Source organism: Salminus brasiliensis, chromosome 11, assembly GCF_030463535.1.
Source record: "Salminus brasiliensis chromosome 11, fSalBra1.hap2, whole genome shotgun sequence".
Lineage (NCBI taxonomy): Eukaryota > Metazoa > Chordata > Actinopteri > Characiformes > Bryconidae > Salminus > Salminus brasiliensis.
Window position 1 is genome coordinate 15,157,090 of NC_132888.1, and position 23,748 is coordinate 15,180,837.

The window sequence follows — 23,748 nt, forward strand, 5'->3', positions numbered from 1 at the left end:
AGCTCCCTGAGCAAAGGAATTTATACTTACTCAGCTACAACTTAAATGTCAACACCTAAATACTAAGTTCTTTTAAGGGTTAATTTCTGATGATAGTACCTGCACTGCTTTGTGCTGCACGTTTAACACTAAGGCTGGGGAACAAAGCCTCGCGAGATCAGCCGCAGTCGCTGGGAGTAGCGCAGTTGTCGCGAGATTTGATCAGCTGATGCGTCTGTGTTTTAGAGTGCTTTCGGTCGGTCAACACGTGGGGAGGCGAGCGAGAAAGACACATACAGACACTGAGCGGAGGGACACGGCCGGGGTGTGTTGGGCCCACAGGACGGAATAGTAGCTAGGCTTCACCAATACGGGTGTGCGGTTCACGGTGGCGGCGAGAAGGACGTACAGATACGGTGAGTGTGCTGTGCTCTGCCCGGCGCAGAGTAAATCTCAAACCGGGGAGCTCATGCGGGACACGGACAGCTAGCTAGATAGCTGCTTAGCTGCCTAGCTCACTGCTCTTGTGTAGTGTCTCAGCGTTGCCCTCTACTTTAGCTAGCGGGGTGGTTAGCGAACAGCAGCAATGTCCGTGCTTTGTTGTGTTTTGGTATTTTATTGTAATGCTTTGTCTAGGCTTCAGGCGCGTTTAATTAGTGTAATTTAATTGACAGATAGCCGTAGGGGTGCTCTAACTTTAAACAGAACTGTTAGATAACTAATTATGGCTTCCCAGCCAACACAGGACTTAAAGCTGTCTCACTTTGCAGCCTATTGAGAGTGTTACTGACAGAGCTTTCTAATTTCAGCGTGCGGTTCAAGCTAGGTGGGTAGCTAAGTTGGAGGTAGCTAGCTAGCATAGGTAAGTTCCAGTAAACCAGGCTAGCTGGCTAGCTTAAAGCCACGCATGGCAACCGTTGGCTGCAGTTTTCAAATGTAAGGTACGAATAGCCAGGACCCGTTCATTCAGGTAACGTTAATTTAGCTAGCTATTAAGCTAAGCTAACTAGCCCAGTTCACTTTGTGTTGCAGCTAATTTTGACGTCCAACGCGTGGAGCGACTCTCTCACTGCTAGCTCGTGCTACACAGCGCTTAGAAGTCAAAACCAGACCTTTTCTATGGCGCAAAGCTCGAGATGTTGTAACTGCTGACATTTACAGACACGTTCAGGAGAGAATCCACTCGGAATATCGATCATTTAGAGTTGTTTTTTTTAACTGCACACAGTCGTGAACTGAGCTGGCCGTGCTGGTCAAAGTCACGGTGCACTGTGGCTTTTACTCCTGGATGACCTCTCCGTGCAGCTAATGGCTTTGCTCGCTGGCTGCACGGCATTAATTCATCCAGCGCTTCGGCCTACCGTTACCCTAATAAACACGCTGTAGGTCAAAATGCACCCGTTAGCAGCCCGGGCTTACAGCTCACCCCGTTTATTAAAGCCGAACGGCGGGTCTAACGTGTTAGGACTGTTTAGAGATTTGTAGTCTGTCTATATTCGTTTGTTTCCAGCGTCGATGCAGCAAGTTAATGTCAGTCGTGCTTAGCAGTAAGCAGCTAGCCTGCTAGCGCAGCGAGACTGAAGTTGGCTTCTTGTTCGCCAGCTTCTTATTGCAATTGTCCGGTCCACCTTAAATGCTCAGGAGCTCCGCTCTGACGCCTGTGCGTGACCGTAGACTGCAACGGACGCATTTAAGGTGGACCGGAAAAGTCGGACGAGGAGCCAACTTTGGCTTCATGCTAGCGCACATGTAGCACCGCAACCTCGAGGTAAAAGCCACACAGCCATATGCGCCAGATGCCCATCTTAATTTCGACACTGCTCAGGACGAAGGTTTTCTGTGGTATTTATTACAACCTGTCTCGCCATTGTTGATGCTGGTGAGATTTCCTCCAGTGCTGGGGGAATCCACAGCGGGCTGTGTGGTGGTTGGTGCGTATATTAGCACAGGCTCAGTGCGGGGTGTTTTGTATGCTAAACGCGGACACGCTAATAAGCTGCTTAAGATGCTTCCTCCACTCGAAGTGCTCGCTGCTTGTTTCTCGTGTGTGTGGAGTGTGAAGTCCGGTGACCCCCGCCGTTATCTCTCCCCCCCCCCCAAGGTCGTACAGCGGCGCACCGTGATTCCTGACTCCGTGTGTGCACTAAAGCGCCCGGGCCCGTGATAACGGCCAAGCCTGCTGTCGGCGTCCACTTCACGAAGGGTTTATTTAACCTCATCGAAGGTGAACGACGGCTTTGGCAAAATAACTACTGACATTTTTGTGTTGACCAAATTGCGCACGCTCAAGTCTCTCTGCAGCCCGAGACATGTGACCCCCATACAGGAGAGCCTCCATACAGGGCACCGGTGTAGATTTTGGAAGACCAGGGTTGGAGACCAGTGTGTAGTTAGAATTATTTATGTAAATTCAGCAGCATTTATCAAATTACTTATTGGTTGTATTGATTTTTGCAAAAGCTGTGGGTTAGTTGTCAGTAATACAGGGCCATATTGACTAAATTCAATATCCCAGCGCTTATCAATCGTCTGGCGCTCCTATCCAGACAGACTTGCGCTTGAATCATGTTACACAGCTCAGCAACTGTAGTGTTAGGAGTCCTGCCCAAGGACTCCTATTGATGTAGAGTGGTGTTCTTGCCCAGCTGGGGAATTGAACCCTAGTCTGCCTTGGAGTGCTGCACAGGATCACGTAATGTATACATATTATAGTTATGTGGTAACTGATGACATTTAAAGTTTAATAAAGTTTTGTTGTATAATATCTACTCAAAAATGAATAAAGTTAGTGAATGCTTATGCTAAATGTTACAGCATGACAGAGCTTGTATTGTCTGTTGTTTTGTATCTATTTTTACAGACAGAAAACGTTGTCATTTTGTCATGGATATAAAAACTCATTGTCCATCAAAGAAGATTTCTTTAATATTGCTAAAACTGTCTTGTAATGTCAGTATATGGTTTTATATGTTAATACCCAGCAACCCAATTTGTTGGTAAATAGTTTTGCTTATTAAAATGAAATTAGAAACATTGTAAAAAGGCTTGTTGTTAGGATTACCGCACAACCTTAATAATCAATAATGTCCAGGATCTCATTTAAGATGAATTACACTCACTGTTTCTATCTGTGTGATAAAACCCTATAGCAGACTCGTATTCTCTTCAACCGAGGCCTGCTTGTTGTGTGTGTGCACTAAGCTGATATTTAACAGGAATGGGGCCATGTGGGACTGCCGGGATGGGGCAGCTCAGGGCAATGTGATTGACCATCCTTATCTCCATCCCACTTAGTTAAGGCATTTCTCCTTCTAGTTCACTGGTCTATAATGACTATGTACAGAATCAACAGCAACAGAAATTTCAGAGCCTTGACATGGGGTAATGTAACGGTTTGGGAAAATCTGATCATTGCACAAGTGTTTTCGCCTGTTTTGTTTAGTAGTTGAATTCCCTATCTCCCTTTTAAGGAGGGACTAACGCATCTCACCATTTAGACGTCTCCTTTAATCCACCGTCATTCATAGCTAAACCTCTTATGGGTGTAATCTTAGTAACGAGATCCTTCGTCCATGTTGTAAGGTCTTCCATTGAGAAGAGAAAGTTGTATGTCACAAAGATTTCAGACCAAGTTGAGTCATTTTGAATATGGAAAGTGCTCTGCAAGAATTAATATTTGTACTTGTGTGTTTTGAGTGTTACTTATTAACAAGCGAGTAAATTAACTTTTTATTTTTCTGTGAATACGATCCATCTTTTTCACATACATGCTCCTTGTTGCATTTTGTTAAAACAAGTGTTTTGTTAAAGATTAGCCATCAAGAGGTTAATCCAGTTATAGCGTGGAATTTTATCAGTACTACGTAGTTTGTAACTGACCTCTTTCTTGCCTGCCCACTCCATATTAAACCTTGCTTCCTCGTGCTTGTTATACACACCTCCTAACAAGCGTTTTTCAAAGCAGGTTGTAGACCAGCATATAGCGTGAGTCAATGCGCTCTTTAATTTACACTACTGTCAGCTTCTTCCCTTCATTGTAGAGCATCTCTTAAATTCCAGGGTCTAATAGATTCGCACAGTGATATTACCTAGGTGTAACACATGGTGTGTGTGTGTCCTCCCGTTAGCCATACTACTGGCACTCCCCAGTTCAGCCCATCTCTGTGGGATCAAAGTCCAAGTTCAGCGTGTATTAGCACGGTGTCCTTTTTATATAGTGCAGTGTCGAGAGGAGGCATGTCTCCCCCTGCAATACATTTTTTTCTTTCCACAGGCTGGGCTTCTCTGGCTCAGTTAAGGAAAGGCATGCTTGGGTGTCCTTTTTTTAACATGGTGCAGCTGCTGGCCAATCGGCGCAGAAGTGTCCGCAGCACGTAGTCCTGTCAGCCTGTTAGCTGTTAAGTGTAGCTGTGTGGCCCCGCCTTTACTTTTCTACTATAGTACACAAAATCCTCCCCTTTTCAACAGGCCTGCTGTTCCTAGTGGCTGCTATGTGAGCATAGCCATGCTGGCCCATATGCCATGAAGTAAGAGTAAGGGGACTTACTTTTTGGGACTGTTCACAGATTAAACAAGTATGTACACTTTCTGTCTAGTTTATAAATGTGCAGTTACTTTTTATTATAGATTATTTTATATATTTATACACGTGTGTGTGTGTGTGTGTGTGTAAATGTGAATTTAATGAATAATTAAACATTTTTTTTATTACAGTAGTTGTATTGTAGTATATACATACACACATACCTGTAGTTATAAACAGTGCAGCATCTTAGTCTTTTTTTCTTATATTGAGGCAATTGATTTTTTTTTTTTTCACAGTCTCCGATGATAACTCAGAATTATCTAGAACTAATAAATGAATCTTTAATTGACCTCCTCTTATGAAGAGTCTCAGATTAATGTGTAATAGAATAGCAAAATCAGTTTACAGATAATGTGGGTTTGTTTGTTTTGCGATTTTGGGTGTCTAAACATAAGCGAGTTGTCAAGGATGTGACTAAGAAGGCAGAGATGTATGGATATGTGGAAATATTCTCTGTGACGTTAGCTAGGTTCAGAAACAGTTCATATATTTTTCACAGAAAAACTGATCATTGGCACGTTGTCCACTGAGGTGAAAATAACTCTTGTAGAAGGCAGCAAGTACTCCGCAGCCTTCAGCACTAGTTTGTTCAGCTGTAGCATTGTCGCGTCTAAGGAGGTTTTCTTGAACTCTCGAGGATTCTTGAATCACAATTGGTCAGAAAGCACATCCCTAATGGAAATATGAGGTGGCCTAGAGTTTAAAACTATAGATACAAATTAATCAGTTTGGTAAATGAACAATGGTCAGTGTTTTTGCGTATGTAAACTTCTGAATTCTAATTCCTGCCTTGTATTTTCTCTGTTCTCAGGAGTAGTAGCTAGGGTTCCCAGGAAATGCCGCTGAGGTTTCGATCCTTTGTCCCGTACACGCTTCCTGGTGTGCTAGCGCTCATAGGCTGCTGGTGGTGGTACACCTCACGCAAGAAAGCACGAATCACAAGCCACAAGAGTGAGGAGGGACATGCCATGGGCTTGTTGGCTTCGCCAAATGAGGGCAGCAACGGAATGGTGGATAAAGGCTGTCCAGCAGCCAGTGTTACACATGGCAGAACCTGTCAAGACAGACCTAAGGCCAAAGAGCAGAGGCCTGCTGAGCAGGAGGTGATAGCGCAGGTTCATGCACCAGCAACAAAGACCTCGGTAGAACCAGTTTGCTTGGCAGTGGTAGCGTCCAGAAAACTGGGCGCTCCCTCTTGCATCAGTACAACTACAGACTCCCAACAGGGCAGCCCTGAGACCATCAGGCAGAATCCCCCAGTCCCATCCTCAACCCCATCAAATGTGGTAGAGAAATGTTCTCTTAACAGACCAGAGGCAGCTGCTGTAAGCACGGAGTCAAGTCACCTTCCTACAGAAGATGAACAGCCTCAGGATCAAACGTCCGGCCAACAGGAACCTGACACAAAGGAAGTAGCGCCTGCTGTATCCTCGGGTGTGGAGCTAGCCAAAGCAGAGCGCCTTGAACCTGAGGGAGAGGTAGCTGGCGACATATTGGCTGTCCGTTTTGCTGAGAAGGTCCAAGTGGACTTGGTGAAAGACAGCCCTTCCTCTACCAAAGATGAGTGTGCCCAGTCTGTGCTTAGGCACTCTGTTGGCCCAGAGAGCCCTATGGTATCTGCTTCATTTCCCCTCTCTGCCAGCACACCACTCTCAGATGCTTCTGTAAGACCCCAGCGCCATGAGAATGGGAACTTTAGTCGGCCTACTGAGACCAGTGACAACATGGAGGAACTTCAGCACTTGGCCGCCAGTCTCATCACTGAGGTCATTACGGCAGCCCAACAGGAGGTCATGGCGGTGAGCAGCTGCAAAACAACTGGGGCAGATAGCAGCAGTGCACCTACTTTTAATGGAAAGGAAACAATGAGGGACCAGGATCTCCATACATCTCATGTGGGATCCTCTTCCCAAAGTCACACAGATGACCTACAGCAGCAGGCAGCACAGATTGTGAAGGAGGTCATCAATGGCTGCCTCACTCCTTCCGTATGGGAGAATGCAGAGGATAAGCAGGAGTGTTTGGTGTCCTCTCAGGGACAGTTGGCATCGACCCCGGTACTTCCCAAGCTTCAGGCTGAGGAGGTCATAACCGCAACGGAGGACTCTGGATGTAGCACATGCCAGTCGGAGGATGGCATCAGCAGCGAGGACCTTCTCCTCAGTACGGGTTTGTCCTCAGTGGTGCCTGAGAGTAAAGAGGACCTTATTCAGGTTTCAGGGATCTCCAGAAGTTCGGTAGAAAAGGAGGATGGTTTGCAGGAGAGTTCAGATTTAACAGAGTTGGAAGAGCCAGCGCTGACTAGAGAGCACGTAGCAGCTGTGTGTGAAGCGGCACGGCTCAATGGGATGGGCCTCCGAAACGGAACCAGTGAAGCAGAGGCAGACCAGTCAGGAGGTGAGTGCCATGATCCAGTCAGAGTACCTGTTGCTGAGTGTTGTCTGATACCAAGGAGCTCTCTTGCAAATAGATAGTTTAAGGATTCTTCTCTCTGTGGGCAGCCTGTGAATAATGCCTTGTAATTGTGCCTACTGGAGGCACAAAGAGGGTGATTTGCTGTAGTGGTAAGAAACTAAAGGTTGGAACTGGATCCGCCTTAAACTTAAGGCATTGAAATGTACATGGGTTGGCCCTGATCCCTAATAGTACTATAGATTTTTACTGTATATTTAAGGCCAGACTCTGTAGTGTGGATGTAGCAATCCATTTAAATTCACCCCAGAAATGCCCCCTTTAGCCTTTTTGTGGTAAAGTTTGGTTAGTCTAAGGTAAGGGCTACCCTTTAACAGTTAAGCAGTGTAGATCATTTACTGTCAGACCCATGGAAACCTCAACTTCTCAAATTCCCAAACAGTGCATGTTACATGAGGAGAGCCTCCACTTGCACATTCTTACTACTTGCACCAGCAGTAGTCCCTAGGTTGTCTTTTGGCTTGGAAGTGTTTTGCAGCGTAAAAGTGGATTATCCTTTCTTTAGCTGAATTTTGGGCAGTGTCAGAGTGTTTTACTGTTTATTTTGGCAGGAACCAATTGTCCCATCTGTCATTTGATTTGACACTTTGCGAAGTGTGGCCATTCTAGCATCTGCTCTGTGATCCTCCTCTGCCTGTGTCTTAGGAAAGGTGTTTGTCACAGCACCTGGTTATTTGTTTCAAACTGCCTGCCACATTTGTCCTGTCCCCCTGTCTTTTTTCACAGTGGGACAGGAAATGCTGCAGTAGTACTGTTGTGCTCTTTTTAAGCCTGTTCCGATGTTAGAAAAGTGTGGTCTTATGCCTAGCCAGATGTTTTCTGGTGTCTCCCAGTCTTCACTTTCTCACTTGTGTTTTCAGTCGGGGTGAAATGTTATATCTTTGCCATTTCTGCAGGCAACATTTCCCGTCCTTTGTTTTTGCCCCCCTTATTTAAGGAGAGCTATGTCTCGTCTTCCCTTTGACACAGTAGGTGTCATGCTCTGGAGAGCAGTCGTTTTAAGTATTATTGTTGTTCATCTGTGTAACTTGTGTTTTAGTTACACCTGTTGCTTAGCAGACAGGTATGACCTGGTTAAGCAGCTATTTGTTTTTGATCTTCAAAGACATGGGTTAAACACCTGCGTTTTTTAGGCTTTGAGGTTAGTCATAACCATGGTGGATGTATGTGTGCGCGTAGTTATAGAGTCCTGACAAACTTAAGGTCACTGAATTAATATGAACGTTTTGATCCAGGTTCAGATGTGAACAGTATGGATTCAGTGGACAGCTACTCCACCTTAGGGGCAGCAGATGCCCAGCAGAGTGGCAGCCAAGCCAGCCCATCACAGAGTTCTGAGCTGATTGTGTGGGAGATAGAGGTGCCAAAGGTGAGCCTTTTCAGTACTGTCCCTAATTGTTAGTGAAGCTGTTTCAAAAGCAGTTTGCATGGTTTTAAAAACTCAGTTCTTTTGCCTGCATGTACTTGTCTAATGTATTCTTTAGTTATTTTGAACTGAACAAGACTCGTATAGCATTTCTGTCGGTCACTAATATTGACTTGGCTCTGATTTTTCTCTCTGTTCTAGCATCTAGTTGGCAGATTAATTGGCAAGCAAGGGAGGTATGTGAGCTTTCTAAAGCAGAGCTCTGGTGCAAAGATCTACATTTCAACCCTGCCTTACACTCAAGAGTTTCAGATCTGCCATATAGAAGGTGAGTGAGCTGCAAAATGCTGTCAGGTTTCATTAGGTTCTTCAAGATGGATTGATGAGTTTGATTTGTGTTAAAATGTTTTTCCTTTTGTTTCCTTCTCTTGCTCTCAGGCACCCAGCAGCAGGTAGACAAAGCGTTGGCTCTGATCGGTAAGAAGTTCAAAGACTTGGACCTGACCAACCTGTACGCGCCCCCACCGCTGCCCCTCTCACTGCCTTCACTGCCCATGACGTCCTGGGTAATGCATATTCTAAAAACTATATATCTATCCAGTGTTTGTCTATTAAAAGAAGGGCTGCAAGACATTCGTATTGGGCAGTCCTGATTTTGACAGGTTTGACAGGGGGAGTGGGGCTGATTTCTGCAGAAGGGTAGACTTGTATGAAGAAAGTTGGTGACTACAGTGGTCTTTATAGACTTGTAGGTTTGGTTTCCCAGACCTCATAATCTATGCTCAGGAAACCTTATATATATATTTTATAGATTATTTTCCTCTGCTCTTGTTTTGCATCCCAGGAAGGTTTTCTAGTGTTATTTAAAGATGACTTATCACACAGCAGTGTATAGCTGAGTGGTTCCAAATTGTGCTCTGACAGTTTTTCTTTGCTCTGGCACCTGAGGAAATGGTGAATGAACAGTCAAAAACTAAATAGGTTTAGTAAACTTTGTCTTTCTTCATCTTGCAGCTCCTCCTTCCTAATGGTGTGACAGTGGAGGTTATTGTGGTGAATATCGTCTCAGCTGGCCACGTGTTTGTGCAGCAACACACCCACCCAACCTATCATGCCCTGCGCAGCCTGGACCAGCAGATGTTCCTGTGCTATTCCCAGCCAGGAACCCCGGCCCTGCCATCTCCAGCTGAAGGTGAGAAACTCTCACTAAGGAAGTCCACTCCTCTCAATAGGTAATGTCCTTTTGCAAAATCAGTTCCTTTACCTTTTCTTCTCCTCCTTTCTCCTTCTCTTTAGTTGGTGTGATCTGTGCAGCTCCTGCAGTTGATGGTGCGTGGTGGCGTGCACAGGTCATCTCATTCTTCAAGGATTCCAACGAAGTGGAGATCCGATACGTAGACTACGGCGGCTACGACCGAGTGAAGAGTGATACCCTCCGACAGATTAGGTTACTGCTCCTTTGCTTGGTGTTTAGTGTGACACCATGGCAATTTTATTTTTTTTAATTTTTTTTCTCTAGCTTTCCTTTTCTTAAATAATTTCTTTCTTTCAGGTCTGACTTTGTGACGTTACCATTCCAAGGAACGGAAGTGTTACTGGACAATGTTGCTCCTCTTCCTGGTAAGGAATAGATTTTAGTGTTTTATAATATTTTAGTGTTGCGTTTACCCTAAGTAAAGTCTGCCTGCTGTCTTTTAACCACTTTAATAACTAGCCCCTCCATGTCCTCTGCAGGAGAGGATCGATTTTCAACTGAAGCCAGCTCTGCCCTGGAAGAGATGACACGAGGGGTCCCATTGCTAGCCCAAGTACTGAAGAATTTTACTGTATTAAAATGTTTTAAGAAGTACAATTAAACACATCCATTTTATTGTTATTGTTTTTTGTTTGTTTTTTTTAGGTCACAAATTATGACAATAACACAGGCCTTCCGTTAGTACAAATGTGGAACATGGTTGGAGATGAGGTGAGTACATTTGCAATTGTTTTTTCCCCAGTAAGCTAACTACATAGAGGACAGTGCCTCACATTTAGAGAACTTGTAGCCAGTGTTATTTTGACTATGAAAAGAACATCAACCTGGTAATGGTTTTATCTCCAATTTTATTTTTTTTCCTATTTTTTAGCTGGTGTTGCTGAACCGCACTTTGGCAGAGCGAGGCTTTGCCACCTGGGTTGACAGCTTCTGATCCGTCTGATCCCTGCCCCCTCCTCGTCCCGACTTCTTATCACCTCCTCACCCCTTTTATCTTGTCAGCGCGCAGGATTGACCTGCATCACACCCCCACCCCTTAACACCCTCAACCTGAAGTGCACATCGCTGACTATGGGAGAATTACTTTTCAGTTTTGGGTTTTGAGGCTTTGTTTTGAGTTGTACTCCCTTTCAGAATAAATCCATTTGTTGAAATGCAGGAAAAAAAGTGATAGATGAATATGAAGCCAAGTTAATCAGAGAATGCTGTTTAAGAAATGAATAAGGGGAAATCTTCATTGCTGTAATGAAGAGTACTTAAAATGAAAAGATACCTTAAAAAAAAAGGTACCTTAATAGATACCTTAAAAAAAAAAGGTAACTACAAAAAAGATCATGTTTTCCGTCCAACCAGACTCCTTCCAGCACAAGTAATCATGACTATGGATGATTATGCCATGGCTGTAAACACTGTAATTATATGAAGAAAAAATAATGTACATTTAAGAGTATAACTATGGTGCCGTCAACGCTCAACGTTGGTAGCGTTTGAAAAGACTCGGTTGTAAAATGTTCGGTTTGGGACTGATCTCAACAACCTGTGCATACTTCCGTTTTTGTAGCCCTGTCTCAGTAGTTCATGTGCTGACCGGATTTGTTTTCGGACGCTGGTGGTTCACTGAAGCCGGCTGCTCGTGTGAGGGCAGGACCAGAGTGCCATCCGCTGTTCCAAAAGTCTCTGCGCATCAAGTGTGTGAAACGGGACTTGTCCAAGTTTGTCATGTGACGATGAAGAACTACCACTGCTCCACAGATCCTGTCTGATCTTCCACCCCAACTTCTCTCTGTACAGCAATGTGGCCTTATGGGGGGAAACGTGACCCCTACCCCCTCCCCAGCACACTAGCTCTGTGGGACATGCCCTGCAAATTGCCTTCGATGTGAACAGGCCTGGTGTCAAGCGTTCTCACCAAATGCAGCTCGTAACTGTAGCCCATTATATAAGGAGACACTATACAACTTGCTCTCTGGGCTGTTTGTTTCTGGGCTCGTCCTTCTCCCTGTATCTTGAGGAATACACAAAGGCATTGGGTTGTGCTTCACTGAAACGACATGGCCTCGCTACACTTTTTATTTATTATTATTATTTTTTCCCCCCTCTTTTTCTCCTGACTTGTGAAATCACTACACTTGCTGGTCGGATGAGACTTCTAAACCAGAACACTGTCTGCGAGGGGGGGCTCCTGTTTTGGGTAGATGATCTAGTAAGACTGTGTCTACTGTATGCATGTAATCCTGTTCAGAGCACACCTTTGGGCCTAGTCCTATGTTGATCCACCGGTCATGCAAGAAGCCCACAGTTCATTGTATGTAGTGTGGCTGGCTGGCTGCCTGCTAGTCTTGCTTTACTCCTCAGTCAGGTCTCATGGATGTAAATGGTCTCGTGATGGTCAGTAGCCGTTTTCTACGTTCTGTGAATCGCGGAAAAGCCACCCTGGTTGTAAACCCTGTGTTAATTGGCTCATGAAATGGCATTTAGATGATGTGCTCATGATTGGTTTGCGGTGGAGGATAAACGCTTTAAGTCTCAGTCACAGCTTTTTTTTCTTTTTCTTTGGAAGTTTGGTTTGACTTTGTTACAGTGTGCGGTCTGTTGCAGTACCTGTAATATGGTGAACAGAATGTAAACCACTGAGATTTGTTTTTTTTTGTTTGTTTTTGTATGTTTTTGACCGTGATCTGTGTTACATTTGGGCAATTGACGTTTTTGTTTAGCCAGGTTTCATTCACCCAGTTTCCTGCTGCTGCTCCACTATCATTCTCCTGATGTTGGCAGTTCCAAACCTGTCTGATTGGCGTTTCTATTGGGCTTTTACTACAGTTTTAATCAGTCTGTTAGGGTTCTTTTGGTGAGCACTACTACTTTCCACTATTATTGGTCCCATACTGTTGTGTGTGCTGCTAGCATTCTCTGTATTCTGAGAATCACCCACTAGAACTCCAGTTGGGGTCTGCTCATATCACGGCTTGAACTGCTTGTGTGATAAGGAGCATTTTATATCCACATGTCTGATATCAACCTAAGAACCGTTTCAGGATAAAGACAAACTTGAATTTTCTTTCTTTTCTTCAGTTATAGGAATACAGGTCACCCCCTTGAACTGTAAAGATTGCATAGTGTAATGATCCTTACAGCCCTGCAAACACTTAAAAACTGGTGTGGAAGGATATTCTTCTGTAGAAGTTACTGCAGAAGGGAATGCACTTTTCTACACTACTCGTTGCAGTATCCTCACTGTCTCTGAAAGCTGTAGGTACTGTAATATCTATGCTGAGTCTCAGGAATGGGCTTTCCCTCCTGTCTGCTGTGTTTAGTGTGTTGTCTAAATCTGTGGTAACATGTCAGTGTCAGGCAAAGTGGTACTACATGGCTTACGTACTGGTTTTTAACCTCTTATCAATTTCTGGAAGTGTGTGTACCTGCACTAAGCAGACAGAATGGATAAGGAGCCACAGTGACCCGACTGCAGGAACTTTGGACTTCTTTTTTAAATTTTTTTGAAAAGGGGTGGTTCAGGTAGGCAGGGATTTTAGGAAAGGATAGCAAGTTCATAGTTCATGGTAGAGTTGCAGCCATGGATATCTATATCAATACTGTCAGCTCATTTCCTCGGTTCAGGCAGTTTCTCATCATTCTTTATTCTATTCAAGACAAACGGAGTATCGTAATAACCTCCACCCCACTCTCATAATGCTTCATCACACTGTATTGCTTGATTTGTCCAGGTCTGTGTAAATAAGATTTCGCTGTACTTTTGTATAACACTGGGGAGAGTGTAGGAAACAAAAGGGAACATATTTCTTTTCTCTCCCCCCCCCCCCCACCCCTTTCCAAAATCTACTCCTTGTTCTCTGTCGGTAGGACTGGTTTGAAGTGTTTTACCTAGCTAGTTTATTAATCATTTTTGATTCATGTGAGTGTAAGCAATCCTGTCCAGAGCGTAGACATGTACAGGTCAGTTTTTGCTAGACTCATGAAAAAGGTTTGATTCTTGGTTGTACAGATCTATTAAAAAAAGAGAATAAAGTTATTAAAACTTGCTCGTATCTGTTTTGTGTTTCACATATCATTGATTAAATGAAGAGTAGAGCTTTCCACTGCTCATAAGTCAGACTAACAGATATGGATATATTTCCATTTATTTTTTTTATTTATAACTAGTTGAAATTACCCTAATGCCCACTCGTCAGGTGGTCTTAGTCCTCTTGTACAGCTGAATTAATTTTCTTCTGGTCATGTTAGTATATCTTCATATAAATAACTTTTTCTTTTAGGTTTTGTTCAGGGATTTATAGCATTATGGATCAATAGTAAGCATACCTGCATGTCCAGAAGATATGCTGCAAATTAGCTGATGGCTTTACGTCTGGTTCCAGGTGTTTTTAGGATTGGACACCCTTCAAGGGCTCTTTACTAAAGGCTGTGACACGGAACAAAGATAACTCCTAGAACCTGCAACCAGAACTTTGCCTGGTTAAAGGGTATTATATCTTTTAATGGTATCATATAACACCAACAAGTGATCATCTAGCATTACACTAAGTTATGCTTTCAATAAGCAGTTATAAACTTTTGAAGAGTAGTTTCTTGTTACTTCTTGCTGTATTTATGTAATGGAAGCAGTTTCTACAAGGCAAAGAAGTGTAGTGACAGCCTGAAAAGAATAAACATAAGCGTAAGTGATCATTAGCCAACATCTTCACAAAACACTTTGCAGTTATCAGTACTACACTACTTTTATTTTAATTACAGACATTTAAGACAGCAGATGTGTTAATTTAGACACAGTAACTGTCACAGTAAGCTGTTTTAGGTTAATAAACACACAAATGTGTCCCAGAGTGTGCTGATTCATGTGAAACTAGGACAAGAAAGCACATTTTAGATCAATTGGAAATACAGTGATATATATATTTATATATATATATTGGAGTGACCAGAGATATTTCGGAGTGCTATTAGATCTGTGTGCGTTAAATCACAAGGACTGACAGACTGAATGTGGTGAAAGAATAATAATAATGCTCCATTATTTGTATGTCTCAGTGTATACAGTGAGTCCAAGAAGTATTTGATCCCTTGCTGATTTTCTTCGTTGGCCCACTAATAAAGACATGATCATTCTATACTTTTAATGGTAGATGTATTCTTACATGGAGAGACAGAATATTAAAAAGAAAATCCAGAAAATAAATCTAAGGAATATATATTAATTGATTTGTATTTCATGGAGTGAAATAAGTATTTGATCCCTTAGTATTCATTAGCAGTTCTGGCTTTTACAGACCAGTTAGACACTCCCAATCAACTTGTTACCTGACCTGAAGCCACCTGTTCTCACTAATCACTTGTGTGAAAAACACCTGTCCACAGAATCAGACAGATCACACAGATTTCAAGTCTCCAACATGGGTAAAACCAAAGAGCTGTCACAGGACCTCAGAGTCAGAATTGTTGACCTTCACAAAGCTGGAATGGGCTACAAAAAGATTAGTAAGGTGTTGGATGTGAAAGTAACAACTATTGGTGCAATTATCAGAAAGTTTAAAGAGTATAACATGACAATCAACAGACCTCGGCCCGGTGCTCCAAAGAAGATTTCGCCTCGTGGGATGGCAATGATGCTGAGAACAGTCAGAATTCGTCCTGCAACCACTCGGCAGGAGTTAGCAAATGACCTGAAGGCAGCTGGGACCACAGTTTGCAAGGAAACAATTGGCAACACTTTGCGCAACAATGGATTCACATCCTGCAGTGCCCGAAAGGTACCCCTGCTGAAGAGAGCACATGTGGAGGCGCGCCTCAAGTATGCCAATGATCATTTGAAAGATGAACCAAGTTATTGGGAGAAGGTTTTGTGGTCAGACGAGACCAAAATTGAACTTTTTGGCCTCAACTCCACCCGCCATGTGTGGAGGAAGAAAAATGCTGCCTATGACCCCAAGAACACTGTGCCCACCGTCAAGCATGGAGGTGGAAGCATAATGTTTTGGGGGTGTTTCTCTGCCAAGGGTACAGGGCTACTTCACCGCATCACTGGGAAGATGGATGGAGCCATGTACCGCACAATCCTGAGGGACAACCTCCTCCCCTCTGCCAGGGATCTGAAAATGGGCCGTGGTTGGGTCTTCCAACATGATAACGACCCTAAACATACAGCAAAGGCAACAAAGGATTGGCTCAAGAAAAATCACATTAAGGTCATGGAGTGGCCCAGCCAGTCGCCAGACCTCAATCCGATCGAAAATCTATGGAGGGAGCTGAAGGTCAGAGTTGCCAAGCGACAGCCCACCAACCTTCATGATTTAGAGAGGATCTGCAAAGAAGAGTGGGCCAAAATTCCCCCTGGTGTGTGTGCTAAACTTGTGGTTAACTACAACAAACGTCTCACCGCTGTGCTTGCAAACAAAGGCTTTGCCACTAAGTATTGAGTGTGTTTGGCAAGAGGGATCAAATACTTATTTTCCTCATTGAAATACAAATTAATTAAAATATATTCTTTAAAATTATATTCTGGATTTTTGTCTTGATATTCTGTCTCTCCATGTTAGAATATATCTACCATTAAAAGTGCAGAAGGATAGTGTCTTTATTAGTGGGCAAACAAAGAAAATCAGCAAGGGATCAAATACTTCTTGGACTCACTGTATGTCGTCTCCTCTGACAGTGCAGCATTGTCCACGACTTTAATTAATTCCACGTCTTCTACCTTTAATGATCTTTCTCTTATAAAGGGACCGAGATTCAAGCTTGAATGGGAATTGGTTGGGTTGGCCTAGATTGTGTAAAGACATGGCATTACTGAAGTAGACTACATTACAGTAGACTGTATGTATGTCTTCCAGTCTAAACTGCATACAGTTTCATAAAGGCCGTGATGTCAGTGGTGCTCATTGTTAGGTCATCAAAATTGGAATTCTCACGAGTTCTTCAGTAGTTGGTGAACCAGTCGAGAGTCAGGCAGCACTGAAAGAGTGAAGGGATTATTTGGACGACGTTTCACCAAAGATGTAGGAAATATCAGTTATGCAGGTAATTGTTTTTATGCTTTTATGCGGAACTGTAAAATATGCCTTTTTGCTGGTATGTGGGATTTGTTTGTTTATTGTTTTTCTACTCTGAAACGACTAGCTAAACATAAGCGAGTTGCCATGGGCGTTGCCAGGGATTTTGGGCCCCACAACTCTAACAGCTCTGCCAAAATATGCTATTACTATATATTTTTTTCCATTTCTAATGGAAACATGCAGATTCTGATGTGGTTCTAAATGTTTCTGTGAATGTCTGATAGTTTCCTTTTCTTGCTAAAGTATTTTCAAATGGAAACTGTTGAATTATTACTTTATACCTTTCCACTTTTTGAACTGTTCTCAACAGTAGTAGCTAGGAATAACAGGAGATGGCGCTGAGGTACATAGTTCCTGGTGTGCTGGCGCTCGTGGGCTGCTGGTGGTGGTACACCTCTCGCAAGAAAGTACAAATCACCAGCCAGGACAATGAAGAGACACAGGACATGTTGACTTTACCAAGTGAGGGCAGCGTTACACATGGCAGTAAGGAAATAGCGCCTACTGTATCCTCGGGTGAGGAGCTAGCCAAAGCAGAGTGCCCAGAGCCTGAGACAGAGGTAGCTGGCGACACATTGGCTGTCCCTTTTGCAGAGAATGTCCAAGTGGACCTGGTGGAAGACAGCCCTTCCTCCACCAAAGATGAGTGTGCTCAGTCTGTGCTTAGGGACTCTGTTGGCCCAGAGAGCCCTATGGAATCTGCTTCAGTTCCCCTCTCTGCCAGCACACCCCTCTCAGATGCTTCTGTAGGACCCCAGCACCATGTGAACGGGGACTTTAGCCGGCCTGCTGAGACCACTGACATTAATGAGGAACTTCAGCATTTGGCTGCCAGTCTCATCACTGAGGTCATTTCAGCGGCCCTACAGGAGGTCATAGAAAAAAGCAGCTACGAAATCTCTGAGGCAGCTAGCAGCTGTGCACTTGACAAAGAGCCCACGACAGTAGAACCAGTTTGCCAGAATGAGTCAAGCCACCTTTCTACAGGAGATGAGCAGGACTTCGCTATGCAGCCTCAGGATAAAAACACTGAAGAACAGGAAACTGACACGAAGGAAGACGCACCGACTGTGTCCTCAGTTGTGGACCTGCCTAAAGCAGAGTGCCCAGAACCTGAGGCAGAGGTAACTGACGAGATATTGGCTGTGCCTTTTGCTGAAAATGTCCAAGTGGACTTGGTGAAAGACAGCCCTTCCTCCACCAGAGATGACTTGTCCTCCACTGCACCCAAAGCTGTGGATGAATGTACTCAGTCTGTGCTTAGGTACTCTGTTGGCCCAGAGAGCCCTATGGTATCTGCTTCATTTCCCCTCCCAGCCAGCACACCCCTCTCAGATGCTTCTGTAGGTTTCCAGCACCTAGAGAACGGAGACTTTAGCCAGCCTGCTGAGACCAGTGACAACACTGAGGAACTTCAGCATTTAGCCGCCAGTCTCATCACTGAGGTCATTTCAGCGGCCCAACAAGAGGTCATGGCAGTGAGCAGCTGTGCACCTTCTTTTAATGACGAGGAGCCCACGAAGGATGAGGACCTCCACACATCTCATGTGGGATCCTCTTCTCAAAGTCACACAGATGACATACAGGAGCAGGCAGCACAGATCGTAAAGGAGGTCATCAATGGCTGCCTTACTCCCCATGCATGGGAGAAGGCCAAGGATAAGCAGGAGCGTTTGGTGTCCTCTCAGGGACAGTTGACATCGACCCCGGTACTTCCCAAGCTTCAGGCTGAAGAGATCATAACTGCGACGGAGGACTCTGGATGTAGCACGTCCCAGTCAGAAGACGGCATCAGTGACAAGGACCTTCTTCTTGGCCCAGGTTTATTCTCAGCTGTGCCTGAGAGTATAGAGGAACCTATTCAGAATGCAGATTTCTTGACAGCAGAACCAGTTTGCCCACCAGTCACAGTGATGGCACATGGACAGCAAGACACTCCCTCTTGCACCATTGCAACTACCGATTTCCAACAGGACAACCCTGGGACTATCGGGAGGAGCCCCTCAGTCCCATTCTCAACCCTATCAAATTTGGTAGAAAAATGTTCTCATAACAGACCAGACGCAGCTGCTGTAAGCACAGAGTCAAGCCACCTCTCTACAGAAGATGAGCAGGACTTCGCTATGCAGCCTCAGGATAAAAACACTGACGAACAGGAACCTGATATGAAGGAAGACGCACTGACTGTGTCCTTAGGTGTGGACCTGCCTAAAGCAGAGTGCCCAGAGCCTGAGGAAGAGGTAGCTGACGACATATTGGCTGTGCCTTTTGCTGAAAATCTCCAAGTGGACTTGGTGAAAGACAGCCCTTCCTCCACCAGAGATGACTTGTCCTACACTGCACCCAAAGCTGTGGATGAATGTGCTCAGTCTGCACTTGGGCACTTTTTTGGCCCAGAGAGCCCTGTGGTATCTGCTTCATTTCCCCTCTCAGCCAGCAAACTTGTCTCAGAAGCTTCTGTAGGTTCCCAGCACCTAGAGAACGGAGACTTTAGCCAGCCTGCTGAGACCGGTGACAACACTGAGAATCTTCAGCACTTGACCGCCAGTCTCATCACTGAGGTAAATTCCGTGGGCCAACAGGAGGTCATGGCAGTGAGCAGCTGTGCACCTTCTTTTAATGACAAGGAGCCCACGAAGGGTGAGGACCTCCACACATCTCATGTGGGATCCTCTTCATGTCACACAGATGACATACAGGAGCAGGCTGCACAGATCGTGAAGGAGGTCATCAATGGCTGCCTCACTCCCTATGCACAGGAGAAGGCCGAGGATAAGCAGGAGTGTTTGGTGTCCTCTCAGGGACAGTTGGCATTGACCCCGGTACTTCCCAAGCCTCAGGCTACGGAGGCCATACCTGCAGCGAAGGACTCTGGATGTAGCATGTCCCAGTCAGAGGACGGCATCAGCGACAAGGACCTTCTCGACACAGGTTTATTCTCAGCTGTGCCTGAGAATAAAGAGGAACCTATTCAGAATTCAGGGTTCTCCACAGCAGAACCAGTTTGCCCACCAGTCACAGTGATGGCACAAGGACAGTTGGGCACCCCCTCTTCTAGCAGTGCAACTGCAGACTCCGAAGAGAGCAGCCCTATAATGATCAAGCAAAATCCCCAAGCCCCAACTTCAACCCCATCAAATGCAGTTGAGAAAGCAGCTGCTGTAAGCACTAAGTCAAGCCACCTGCCTACAGGAGATGAGCAGGACTCAGCAACGCAACCTCAGTATCAAACAACTGATACACAGGAAACTGACACTAGCACGTGCCAGCCGGAGAATGCCACCAGCAGCAAGGACCTTCTCCTCAGCACAGCTGTGCCTGAGAGCAATGATGACCTTAATGAGATGTCAGGGATCTCCAAAGGTTCTGAAAAAAAGGAAGATGGACTGCAAGAGGATTCAGATTTTGCAGTGGTGGAAAAGCCAGTGCTGACTAGAGACCATGTGGCTGCTGTGTGTGAGGCAGCACTGCTCAACGGGCCAGGCCTCCAGAATGGAACCAGTAAGGCAGAGGCAGGTCAGTCAGGAGGTGAGTACCATGACTTTGTAGAAAATTTATTGTTTCATGAGGTCTCTGAGCATTTAGAAATGTGCTTATATTTCACTATAATAACAGTAATTAAGGATTTGTGGATTGGATTGGCCCTGATCCACTGGATTGGGTCAAGACATCCCTAATAGTAAGATTTAGCCTGAATCAACAGTATGAATGTACAATGTTTCATATTTAAGGTCACTTAATGCATATGAATTGTTCAGATGAAAATAGCATGAGTTCAGCTGACAGCTGCTTCACCTTGCGGATGGGAGGCCAACAGAGTTGCAGCCAAGCCAGCCCATCCCAGAGTTCTGAGCTGATTGAGTGGGAGATTGAGGTGCCAAAGGTGAGCCTTTTCAGTCAATAATAAAGTTTTTCTCTCTGTACTGAATAACTGAATGTAGTCACTGTGAAAACTCTGTAAAAAAAAAACCTGTATGGAAATAATACTTCTGTCAGTGTGTTCTTACAGCAGTGTCCACTGTATTCTATATAGCATTTTTAGCATACCATGTCAGTCACTAATATTGACTTATATTGGTTTCCTATCTTTCCCTTTGTTTGTAGCATCTCGTCAGCAGATTGATTGGCAAGCAAGGGAAGTATGTGAGCTTCCTGAAGCAGCGCTCTGGTGCAGAGATCTACATTATGACCCTGCCTTACACTGAAGAAGTTGAGATCTGCCATATAAAAGGTGAGTGAGCTGTGAAAGCCATTAGGTTAAGATTGACTGATGAGGAGTTTGATTTGAGTGTTAAAGCTTGTTTTTCTTTCTTTTCTCATCCCCTGCTCTCAGGCACTCAGCAGCAGGTAGATAAAGTGCTGGCCTTGATTGGCAAGAAGTTCCGAAACTTGGACCTGACCAACATAAGTGAGCCCTTGCCACTGCTGTCGCTACCCACAATGAACCAGGTAAAAACTCGCAGCAGAAAAAGACCCTCAGCCCAACTCTGCTCAATTCTTACAGTGATTAACCAACTATACAGCTCTCTTCAACTGTGTATTCATATGCAGATCTATGCATTCTGTCTGTGAATAGAGATAGTGGAGAATTGTTCCATATTCCAGTGTTTATTTATTTTAGCTGTATTGATTGCTTCCAGCAGAGTGGCAGCCAAACCAGCCTATCACAGAGCTCTGAACTTATTAAAGTGGATTTTGAGGTGCCAAAGGTGAGCTTTCTCAGTACTGACTCTACCTCTTAAACAGAAGTCAGTAATGAAGTTCTCCTGTCTGTAATGAACTACTGTATTGAAGCCGAGTGAAAGCACTGTATAATACATCTGTATGTAAAAAGTGTCTTATGTGTGACTTTGCTCTGACGCCCTATCTTTCCTTTTGTTTGTAGCATCTTGTCAGCAGATTGATTGGCAAGCAAGGGAAGTATATGAACTTTCTGAAGCAGAGCTCTGGTGCAGAGGTCTACGTTATAACCCTGCCTCATACTGAAGAGTTTGAGATCTGCCATGTAGAAGGTGAGTGAGCTGTGAAAGCCATTAGGTTCTGCTAAGCTGGATTGATGATTGATTTGATTTGTGCGTTAAAGCTTGTTTTTCTATCCTTCCCTTCCCCTGCTCTCAGGCACTCAGCAGCAGGTAGATGAAGTGCTGGCCTTGATTGGCAAGAAGTTCAGAAGCTTTGACCTGACCAACCTACATGTCCTCATACCACTGCCATCGCTACCCACGTTGGACCAGGTAATACTGATAATACTGATAATAAGTTTATATAATATATGCAAGTGTTTTACAGTGGTCTTTATAGACTTTATAGAGGGTTGGTTTCACAGACCTAGACCTCAACCTAGACCTTCTAACAAGGCTCTTTAGTGGCCTAATATATGCCCAGGAAACCCTCTTGATCAACTTTAAATGGTAAAAATGCCCTGAATGAAATTTTAGAAATGTGTTTTCGCCCAAATCTCAGAACTGTGCACACTGTTTTAGCTGTGTATGCATAAGCAGATGCAGTCTTTCTGTGTATCAGTGTGGCATAGCAGATTCCACCTTTGCCTCTAGGTGGAGCAAGACATCTTTTCCAAAGTCCCAGTGAATGTTTAATACATGTTATAAATGGCACTCAGGGGTTATATTCAAAACTGAATTAAAGTCTTCATAATTGTGTCTGTGCAGAACTCCGGCATTACCCAAAAAGTCACTCACTGTACTGCTGAGGAGAGGAGGCTGACCGACAGCTCAACCAATTCAGCTCTGTTCCCAGAAGAACTCCCTTATCCCCCGGGAACAGTTTGGTAGTTTTGCTGTTTGTGTTGCTGTTTTCTCCACATCAGCTTTTGATTTAGGTTGCTTTTGCACACCCGGGATACTAGTGTTTCTAGTTTGTCTCGAAACAGTGTGTGGAGAGAGTAATAAAGAATGCTCAGTAATATGCACATCCTTGAATAGTCCTTGCATCTGCATGATCCACACCTAACCTTGAGTAATGGTATACACTCACCAGTCTCTTAAAAGAATAGGAGGGATTCAATGTCCTGATTAAAATCAGTGGTTCCATGACAACTTACAGAACTGTTTAGATGCTTAAGTGGTTCCTAGGTCTTTAAATTTGGTAGGTAGTTCCATATAACACAAAAATGGTCCCACAATCACTGCAATTAAAAGAAGCCTCTCTCACAAAGTACACACTGTGGCCCAATACACCTTCCCTTCTGATCCACAGTTAGAGATTTCGAGTTTGTCAAGTCATGTTAAATGTATTTGTATAGCGCTTTTTACAACTGTTGTCATCACAAAGCAGCTTTACATAATTGGTAATTAGTAAAAGACAGAGACAAAAAATAAATAATGTAAGAAGACATGAAGGATCAAAGACCTTCAGTGAGCAAGCTAATTGTGACAGTTGCAAGGAAAAACTCTCTCAGAGCTGGAGGAAGAAATCTTGGGAGGAACCAAGACTCACAAGACACAAACACGAGAGCACCCTGAAACGCTTGTGTCCATCTACAATGGAAACATTAATTACCAAAAGCTAAACTAAACAGATGAGTTTTCAGCTTAGATTTAAAGATTGAGACTGTGTCTGAATCCCGAACATTATCTGGAAGGTTATTCCAGAGTTGGGGGGCTTTATAAGAAAAGGCTCTTCCCCCTGCTGAGGTTTTCTGAATTTTGGGAACTACTAGGAAGCCAACACCCTGAGATCTAAGTAATCTTGATGGTTCAAAATATGTAATAAAATCCTTCGGGTACTCATGAGTGAGGACATGTAGGGCTTTATATGTTAATAGAAGAATTTTGTATTCAATATGAAATTTAACTGGGAGCCAATGAAGTGCTGATAGAACTGGACTGATATGGTCAAATTTTCTAGTTTTAGTAAGGACCCTGTCTGCAGCATTTTGAACCAACTGAAGTTTATTGAGGTTCCTGCTGGAACAACCTGACAAGAGTGCAGTACAGTAATCAAGCCTTGAGGTAATAAAAGCGTGTACTAGCTTTTCTGCATCCTGTAGAGATAATGAGTTTCT

The 23,748-nt window shown here is 44.1% G+C and overlaps 2 protein-coding genes across 3 annotated transcripts; both read left to right on the forward strand.

The window, feature by feature from the left end:
• Positions 1 to 244: 244 nt before the first annotated feature.
• akap1b (A kinase (PRKA) anchor protein 1b) lies at positions 245 to 13,697 on the forward strand. 2 transcript variants are annotated; one of them, XM_072691930.1, is made up of 12 exons: positions 245 to 395; positions 4,447 to 4,553; positions 5,376 to 6,961; positions 8,272 to 8,405; positions 8,604 to 8,730; positions 8,841 to 8,968; positions 9,417 to 9,594; positions 9,699 to 9,849; positions 9,955 to 10,022; positions 10,137 to 10,210; positions 10,303 to 10,368; positions 10,529 to 13,697. In XM_072691930.1, the coding sequence occupies exons 3-12, from the start codon at positions 5,401 to 5,403 to the stop codon at positions 10,589 to 10,591; spliced, it is 2,550 nt and encodes an 849-aa protein (XP_072548031.1). In that variant the 5' UTR covers positions 245 to 395; positions 4,447 to 4,553; positions 5,376 to 5,400; the 3' UTR covers positions 10,592 to 13,697. The 2 variants fall into 2 exon arrangements, with proteins under 2 accessions (XP_072548031.1, XP_072548030.1); XM_072691929.1 differs by lacking the exon at positions 4,447 to 4,553.
• Positions 13,698 to 17,056: 3,359 nt separating this feature from the next.
• On the forward strand, positions 17,057 to 22,321 carry LOC140565726 (uncharacterized). Its single transcript, XM_072691771.1, has 6 exons — positions 17,057 to 19,707; positions 20,050 to 20,252; positions 20,456 to 20,607; positions 21,610 to 21,736; positions 21,843 to 21,958; positions 22,280 to 22,321. Exons 1-6 carry the CDS (start codon positions 17,057 to 17,059, stop codon positions 22,319 to 22,321), a joined length of 3,291 nt encoding a protein of 1,096 aa, XP_072547872.1.
• Positions 22,322 to 23,748: the final 1,427 nt, after the last annotated feature.